Source organism: Alligator sinensis, unplaced genomic scaffold (genome assembly GCF_000455745.1).
Source record: "Alligator sinensis unplaced genomic scaffold, ASM45574v1 scaffold28_1, whole genome shotgun sequence".
NCBI classification, from domain to species: domain Eukaryota; kingdom Metazoa; phylum Chordata; order Crocodylia; family Alligatoridae; genus Alligator; species Alligator sinensis.
This window is the reverse complement of record NW_005842133.1, coordinates 1,128,236-1,137,625: the sequence shown is the minus strand read 5'-3', so window position 1 is coordinate 1,137,625 and position 9,390 is coordinate 1,128,236. Positions and strand designations below refer to the sequence as shown.

Sequence of the window (9,390 nt, the reverse complement as noted above, 5' to 3'; positions counted from 1 at the left end):
CCCCCCCATGGTCCCCTCCCTCTTCCTCCAGCCCCCCCCCTCCCCCACGCCCTACTTGGAGTCTGGCTTCAGCTCCCTGCTGCAGCAGGTGGGGACTGTCCGATCATCGAAGCTTTCTGAATCTTTTCCAAAGATTCGGAGAGCTTCGAATCAATTCGGACCTTTTAATCAGTCCCCTGATTTGATTAAAATGTGGAGATTTGGCCACTGAATCGGGCCGAATCTCCTCCGAATTGAATCAGTACCTGAAGTTTCACACCGCCCTAGAAACTACATGTATTAAATATGTACTCCTTTCTACCTAGAGCAAAAAAAGTAATACAAATACTGACATTAAGTGAGAAATAAGATCATGTAACACCTGTGTGGAAGAAATCAGGAAGTAAATTACTAAAAAACGTCACTGGTTTGGAACTACCTCTATTTGTTTTAACTCCCCATCTTGCAGCTAGTTGTACAAACTAGCTCCTAACTCCTAGTGAATAACCTATTTGAAAGTGTACACCAAGGGACAGGCTGTCAGTGTCCTCTGCTGGCAGACAGGATAACAACTGCATGTCAATTTAATCCCCACTTTAAGGGCCATGCATATATAATCCATGTGATTTGATTTTTGGGTTGATCTTCATTTAACCTCATTTGGTTCCAAGCATAGTTTGTGGATAGAGATGCATGAACTAGAAACGAAAGAAATTATTTGGCTCATTAAAGAGGATTCTTTTCTGATATCTGTGGTTTTTCACACACAATTAAAGTAGATGGCAAGATGAGGGCCATTCCAATGAATTAATGAAGTGCTGTGAATGAGTCTGAGTGAACAGTATGTACTGGTGGAGATGTCACTGTACAAAGACAGCTTTTGGTGACAGGAGAATAGCCACAACAACAAAAAATACTTAAACAGATGCATCAGTAGGCATCCCTGGAATCAATCAAAGATTTCCCAAAGCAGCATGAGCAGAACTGTCAAGGGAAGGAATGATTATTTTTAAATGATCTCAAAGAGGAAGTACTGTTGATTATAATTCATGTGCAATCTGAAACTCTGCACATACTACCCACACATGTGAGGCAAGAGGATTAGCACTTAATTAGGAGGTCTGTTCACTTTCTGCTACAAGCTGAAATGATGGGTTTTAGTGCCTCCGTGAAGTGGGTTGTTTGTTCAAAAAATAATTTTGCTGCACCTTTTCTTTAAAGAGGCAGCATGAATGTTATATGATGTAGTCACTTAAAAAACATTTGATTCCTATATTTGTGCCTGAATCCATTTAACAATGGTAGGAAATAAATTATTCAGAGTGATTCATCCAAAAAGGAACTTCAACAGACCTCAGAAAGGTCCTAGACATAAAAACAGTTAGGTGTACACATGAATATTCATATGCGCTGTACAACTAAACCCAGTACAGTTACTCCCATGCATAGTTAGGCACATGTTTGCTAGGTTATGGTGTACAAGCCTGCCTAATCTGGCTGTCTTTAACGAGACAAAATTTCAATATTATTTTAACTTCCCATTGGGCCTTTGGGCAGAAAAGATTAATGATGGAGAAAATGAAACCAGCAAGGTCTGAAAAAGATGCCTTGGAAATGGATTAGCCTTTTCATATTTATAGCTTCCTTCATTTATAAGTTGCATCCTTAGGGCAGATCTGCAAAGCCCTGCTTTATGCGACTGTGATTCCCTGCGAGAGTGAGAATTGCTCATTCACAAGAAATAGTTTCTGTCCCTTTCTTGTTTCACAGACTATGAACAATATCAAGAATTAATGATAATATAGAAAATTCTAACAGGATCTTACAATTGTTTGCCTCAAAAAATTGATGAACAACTCTTGGAGCAACAGAACATAATAGCATAGCATAGAATATGTATTAGTGAAAGCTAATCTAGACATTGCTGGATATCTTGGGCTTTTATATATTTATAATGTATGATAAAAGCTGAGAGACATGCTTTGTTAAAGAAGGAAGTTTATACATAGCAGACAGATTTATGGCAGAATGTGAATCTGGATCCTTCAGTACTGAAGCCCAAATCTCTACCACTTGAAGTCAAAGACTACAGGCCCAGAAAAAAACCAAAGCCATTTCTTTCAGTGGTCTCTGGACTGGGTGTAAGCACATTAGCTGAGGGCAGTATCAGCCCACAATCCCTTCTGTTTAAGACACAAGAGGTCAAAGGAAATTTTTCCTTCAGTTTCCTCCCCCTATTCTTTCTTGCCTTTGCCTTGAGAAATAAAATGTTGACTAGAGTAGACTGGTGGTATACAAGCTTACCCTCTGTGGGAGAGTTGAATTTGGTCTCGTTTACAAATGTAGATAGGTCAGATGGCTCTGGGTAATCCTGTTTATCCGAATTCAGATCCACAGTCATGCACGTCCATTTCTGACTGGTCACTGACGATGCCAGTTTTTCCTCATCTGTCGCATGAACCACAGTAGATATAACTGGGGGTGTTTCTGGAGTAGGCAATGGAGTAGAGTCCTGCAGAGAAACAAGGCAACTTGGCTTTATCGTTCTTTGTGATCATGCCGAACAACTAGAAAGAAACAATTCTCTGAATTCATTCATCAGGTTTAATTTCCCTCATAAACACTTTAATTTCATGCAACCTACTGCAGGTATATAACATACCTGAGTAGTTAGAGTTGGAGAACTATTTTTTCTTGCTAATTAAAATCTCTTTACCCCAGGGGTGGGCCAAATGCGGCCCGCGGGCTGGATGTGACCCGCTAAGCCATTCTATCCAGCCCGCAGGGCCCCTAAAAATTTTAGAAAATTAATATTAATCTGCCCTAGGCTGCCTGTCATGTGGCCCTCAATGGCTTGCCAAAACTCAGTAAGCGGCCCTCCACCCAAAATAGTTGCCCACCCCTGCTTTACCCTATACACTGCAATTCTTTTAGAACAGTGATATAGTAAATTGTGTTGATTATGAGGTAAACTGAAAATCTGACAACTGCATTTTACTTTTTGTGTGAAAAAATGACTTCACCATACGAGAGGAACCATTGTAGATTTTCTTTGTTGCCTTTACTGCACACTTTTTTTCATGTTACTCATGATCCAGGGTGTATGTGGAAGTTTATAAATTCTGCTAATGCAGAATACTGCTCGTCGCAGAGCACTTAGGTGCCCTGCTCCTAAGAAGGGAAAAACTGCTAGAGAAAGAGCCCTAGCAGTGAGCCACGAGCCCAGCTGCTGGTCAGCTGACCAGAAGGGGCAGGGCCTGGCTCCCATATAAAACTCAGGGGCTGAGCCAGGCTGGCAGTTCCCTGCCAGCAGCCAGGGAGGAAGGGAGCTCTCCCTGAGCAAAACTGCGAGGAGAGGCCTGACCGCAGGTACAGCCTGAGCCGGGTAAAGGATGGAACATCCCTGGGGCATTTGAGTAACATGGTTTTAGCCGGGAGGCTTTAATTTATGTTACAGCCCAGGGGCTTGTGTTGTGTTGCTGTTTAAAGACCGGTGGTTTGGGTGAGGCTATAAGGGGTTGGAGGAGGCCTCATAGGGGACCCACAGCAGTGTGGGGGCCCCAGCACCAGCGAGGGCGCAGCATTCAGGGTGCACTGACCCCAGCCCTAGAGAAAGGGGGCAGCACTGGAGAAGACCTAGAGAAAGGGGCCGCATTTTGGAGAAGCCCCAGAGAAGGAGGCAGGGTGAGACCAGGGCCGCAGAGGGCCCAGAGAGGACAAGAGGGCCACATTATAACAAGGCTGTGACTGAACAACGTCAATTCCATCTGTGAGGCTTGGGGCGTAGTAAAGGGATGGTTGGAGCCATGCAGAGCCCATAAGGCTAGGGTGCCCCTGAAGCACCCCTTTGCAGAGCGGGACCCACAAGGGGTCCGGGAGTCCACGGGGTCAGGTATTTACATCAAACCGTGTCCAAGAGGACATAAGGCAGCCTCCCATATATTTATTCTCCATCAAAGACGTGACGGGTGAGAGTGCTCTTTGGGCCAACTTGGCATGGGAAGGGGGCCTTGGGGAGATCACGGCCATCCCACAAGACCCCGTACCGTGACACTGCTAATACATGGAGCTGGTGGCCAGGCATGTAAGTTCTGAGAAATTTTCAAGAGTAGAAACACTTTTTTGCTGGTAAAGCTCAGTCACGTGATGTAAATAAATGGCACATAACATATGTCATTTCCCAGAACAGCTAACTTGAGTATTTCCCTTATGGTGGCAAATACTGTATAAACATGGACCTCAGAGGTCTTAAGTCCTCCCCCTCTTCTACGGTGTCAGCCAGCTTAAATGAAAGGTTAGGAGAGATAATATGGGAGGTGAACAATAGCATAAAAAGAAATACCCCAGATTAAAGCAGTTAGAAAAGCCCATTATCTCATACATGGCACAGCCATTGTTAACTCTGAGCTCAAGAAAGGCCACCCGCTTGTGTTTTACAACGACAAATAAAATTGCTGTTTCAGTGCAGACACAGTCCCTGCAGACTAACACACTTGCTTTATTTCTCCTTCCCTTTCAGCACATCATTTTTATTTTGTTTACTACATTTACAATTTACTGGCCTAAAAATATCTGGGTTAATAGTTACTTTAGTAGTTTTCCTGAGCCACAACAGACTTTTATTTATAAATGTTTATCATTCATGTATTAATATCACAGCACAGGGCTTCTAGAAGAGAACTCTGCAACAATCCAACTGGAATTCTTTGGACAAATGTTCGGTCTAATTAGCACTGCACTAATGAATCCTGAGACTACAGATTTAATAAAGTATTATGACTGGAGGCCAAAATGTTAATAATCCTCACCAATTCACAGACCTGTTCAATTATACCAATGTTGTGTCAATGGTTTTTTCCTGCAACAAGCAATAGTTTTATGTATTAAAATAAGAAAGTACTTTACCTTTGAGGGAGGATCAGAAAGTGGAGATCTTTTTGGTGACTTTTTCACCCTAAATGTATCACTAAAAACAAAGTTAACACTGTAAATATACCATACTTAAGAGAATCATCAGCATATTACGCTTAATAATAGAAAGCTAAAGAAAAAAAAAACCCACCTCTGCATAACTTCCTTATTTAGGCATCCTTCCAACTGACAGCAACCCCACAACCCCATGCTTTTAGCATGCATTTTGGATAGGACTTAGTTCCCCAAAGCAGCACAATAAACTAAGTATAGTAATAGAATTAAACAGGCTTGCCAGAGGTCTAAATCTAGAGGGAAAGCTTGTTCAAATTAAATATTGATGACTGTTGACAGAGAGAATTGTCCAGTGGTTGGGGAACTGGCACAGGACTTGGATTCAGGTTCCTACTTTGCCACCGCCACAGCAACTGTGAGAAACTTAAGGAACTTATGTGTGTCCCACGATTGGCCCCTTGAAAGCACCCTACAGCCATGCTGTGACAGCAGTGTGAGGCTGCAAAGCACTTTAAAAGTGTCCGATTGCATGACAAAAAAACCCTTCTGTAATGAGGATTCAGATGAAGGCGCTCCAAGGCTTGCAAAGAAAAACATTTTTTTGCAACTATTTAGTTGGTCTAGTAAAAGAAATAATCTCTACCCAAAGAGTTTTGTCTCTAAGACAGTGCACCTTCATTAACTTCTGTCTAGCCCAGCCCAGCCCCACCCCTGGTGCTGTCTGCAGGAAAGGGGGGAATCCATTTACCCCTACTCCAGCTCAGGCTGGGCAAGCCCCAGTCTAGAGCTCCCTCCCCTCCCTTCCTGCAGACAGCACTGGAGCTGGGGGGTGGGGTGGAGGGGAGAGCAACAGAGGGAGGCCTTAGGGAGTGAGGCTGCAGACATGTAGCTCCTCCTAGATCAGCTCCTAAGTGGAGCTCAACCCCCCCCCCCCCCCCCAACACAATAGCAAATGTCTGTTGAGTCGGGGGGAGAGGGGGGGTCACTCTAACACAAGGTGCTTTCTGTGAAGTGCCATGAGTTAGAGTGAGAAGCTGCATGTCTGTCAGCACTCTTAACTAGTTCCTTTGTGCTTGAACTCCCCATTTGTAAAACGGGCATAATGGCACAAGGGTGATGTGTGGATAAAAACTGGGATGCCCTGAGACACTATATTCAGGTCCAAGTACCTTAAGAAATCAATATGTTCTTGATGAACTGCCCAGAAAGTTTGGTGGTAGGATATGCATAACATGAGGGCCAAACTATATCCTCAAACACATGTGATAGGAAAATGAAGAATCCAGGACAGAACTTGAATCTACATGGTATTTTAAAAGGAATATACGGACTAATGTGGCAACTGTGCTTCTGGTTTTAATGCATCCCACACCATAAACTTAAAATGGAACAATCTTAAACCCTTCAAGATTCCACATTTTCCAGTCAAGCACATGGAAAAAGGAATTTGCATGTGTATTATTTGTCATGACCCAATGATTGTGTGTGCGCTTCGGTACTGCAGAATTATTTCCCGCCACATGGAGCTTTCTTTGCACGGTGCAATTCTCAGCTGCAGAGAGAAACCCCCGGTGCAAAGGAGTTCCCGCCACTCGCATGTAAATTTGTGTCCCACTATTGGCTGTTTCTAAATTATTCCCACGTGGCAGCTAGCGATTGGCTTGCTAGCCATATAAGAGGCTTGAGCAGTTTCTGCCCAAGTCGGAGATCTCCGAGAATCTCAGGAGGATCCCGAGAACCCCGATTCCGAGAATTCCGGGAGAAATCCGAGAGAATTCCGGCAAGGAGTCCACGATTATCTCGTGGATTTCTACGTATATCTCGGACCGAATGATGGTTTGATCAGCCATCAAGAATCTCTCCCCGTCACCGGACAATCCCTGACGTACCCCTGCCCTGCGCACTCGTTGAGAGTCACAGCACGGACTCTCGTATCGGTTTAGAGAGCTCTCATCGTTCGAGTTTTCTTCTTTTCTTCTATCTACAACTGTAACCAAGCAAGTTTTCCTGCCTGCACCGCGACCATCTACGGTGTAAGTAAAATAATCTTTAATCAACCTCTACGCGTCAGTGCCTAATTCTAGCCCGCCGTGCCGACTTCCCTGGCCCACGTGCCCGGGCTGCTGGCCACAGCCCCTCAGCCCCGACATTATTATGTACAGTTACAGAATACTGGAGGTTGGTTTCATCCAAAACATCCAACATATGCCCTAAAGAAAATGGGTCCAGATAAACTGGGGGTCTATCAGTTCTCCAGAAGCAAGTTGCCCAACTTGCTCAAACTCAAATGGAAGGAGCAGGAAAATGGGCTACATAATCTGAGGTGGAATTATTCAAAAAAGAATTCTCCTATTTTATTTTATTGTTCACTGCTTCATTTTATCTTTTCTCTTATATCAAAAGACTCTATATTCTGTTTGAATTTTGTGTAAACTGGTAGAATGGATCACCTTACTGTATGCTTTCAGTAAAAATTATGATTCATAGAAATGTCTTATTTATTTTTATATATAATTTTTGTTGCTCATTTTATTGTACTGGTTTGGCAAAAGCTATAAATAACCTACTACTACTAGTACAATAAAGCCTTTTTAGATAAGTTTAGGTGCAGTTGTGGGCATAGCTGACCAGCTCTGCCCTAATCAATGACTGCTGTTTCATCCAAAAAAATCACAATAAAGGGTTTCAGTTGCTAGAGGATAAATCAATACTGCACCTAGAGGCATACATGATGGAAAAATTGACCAGCTGCTTGGGTGTTCTATGCTAACCATAAATTACTAGATTATGAAAATGTAGATAATGAAAACAATTTATACCTTTATAAAGAAATTATAAACTTTATCAAATGTTTAAGAAATACTTCATTGCTGTGTCGTATATCATCATAGCATACTAAGCAAGCTGATTAGGAAAAGGAAATGTTAACGCTTTTACTTAAGACATCAAATATATATAGCTTGAATTAGCTAATCTTCCTTGACAGGCAACCAGACACTGATATAATAGTTTCCGCAAGCTCATTCACAGCCAGGCAGTGTCACTTAAAATAATTTCTACATTAGCCAGAAAAAGAACACTGGTAATATAAAGCTCCATGCCCAATAATAATTGATCATGCTGAAAATAAATGCATAAGTAAAAATTAAAAGGAAAAAGCCCAACATTCAAATAAGGCACTTTCACCATAACAGCCACAGTAGGTTAAAATTACTTACAACAGAGAACATACAGACATCACATCTTCTACCATCCTAAGACAAATAAGATAAAGAAAAGAGAGACAGACAGAAGGAACTGACAAAAAGGATAAACCTGCAGACACTATTAATGTGTTAGAGAAAAATCATCATGCGCTTTTGATATCAGTACAATCTTAAGCATTTATCTGGTGGAAAGAGGAGAATAAGGAGAGGGATCATTCTTAAGCCAGTTTATGTTTTAAATCCAGGGTTATGATTTATGCCATTTCACCTCATAAAAGCATTTTCAAAGGTAAGTCAATTAATCTGCTTTCAATGTTTTACCCATGCTTGCCTTTTTTGAGGCTGACCAACTGTTTTCTTGTCAAAATAAAATATTGGTTACTATCAGGTATGTAAAAAACATTCCCAAGGAAACTAGTAGCCATTAAAGTTTAAGTAAAGAACACGAATACATTGGGCTCTTCCATGTCCATTGATCTACAATTAAAGTGACAGAAAAATCTCCTTGTCTGGGTAATAAAGGCCAAGAAAAAAATTACATTTCTTGATGTTTTCATAATTTTAGCTCTTAAAGGAACTCGAGTTTGAGTTTTGAGAGTTAGGTTGATTGCTCTGAAAAATGACAGAAAGCAGAGTAGATTTGTACTTTATAGACTGAGAGAGGAATAGCATAAGCTTCAGAAGCAGCAGGCTTACTTTGGATGAAACCCACTGATTTAGTTGGTCTATAAGGTGCAAATCTACCCTGCCTTCTGCTTGACTTCAGACCAGCACAGCTGTCTACCACCCTCTGAAACCTGAGACAGCTTTATTTGAATATCCTACACTAGCCAGTCTTCAGCCGCGTCCGTACCTGTCAAATTTCATACCACACTTTTCAGGCAGGACGGGATCTTGAGACTGAGCATTCTCCCTGTCGAAACAGTCTTTTGAAACGCTGGATGCTTCCCAATCATCAACTACTTGGGAGAGCTGAGTTAGATCTAAAGGGGCCACCCATTCTTTATTCATAGCTAAGCAGGCACTGAGGGAACAGCAGCTGCTCTTTGTTCAGTAACATGTGAGCCAGATGATCCATCTGAGAAGCGCAGTTAAACATGTATACATGATTGGAAAGCAATCTGAGTCAAGATGAAGCCTCTTTTGGTACAGTGGTGGATGTGGGTTTACAATGGTTATACTTGCATTCAAGAGAGCAACTGGTTCTTTGTGGGGATGCTGGTATGCGCGACAGTGCATGGCGCTGTGACATCAAAGTCCTAGAGAAAGACTAAGCCAG

General features: G+C 42.2%; 1 protein-coding gene across 28 annotated transcripts in view; it reads right to left on the bottom strand.

Moving 5' to 3' along the window:
• The window catches only part of TACC2 (transforming acidic coiled-coil containing protein 2), a 231,758-nt gene that overhangs the window by 41,551 nt on the left and 180,817 nt on the right, over positions 1-9,390 (bottom strand). For 23 of the 28 annotated variants that reach the window (XR_003094403.1, XR_003094406.1, XR_003094404.1 and 20 more), the window contains 3 exons: positions 8,124-8,159; positions 4,885-4,945; positions 2,284-2,491 (listed from right to left, as the gene is read on the bottom strand). Coding sequence is in view for 23 of the 28 variants with exons in the window: in XM_025205922.1 (XP_025061707.1) it covers positions 2,284-2,491; positions 4,885-4,945; positions 8,124-8,159 (305 nt within the window). In the remaining 5 variants the exon portion in view is untranslated. The remainder of the gene's footprint in view (positions 1-2,283; positions 2,492-4,884; positions 4,946-8,123; positions 8,160-9,390) is intronic. The other 5 variants (XM_025205913.1, XM_025205904.1, XM_025205912.1 and 2 more) reach the window with 2 other exon arrangements.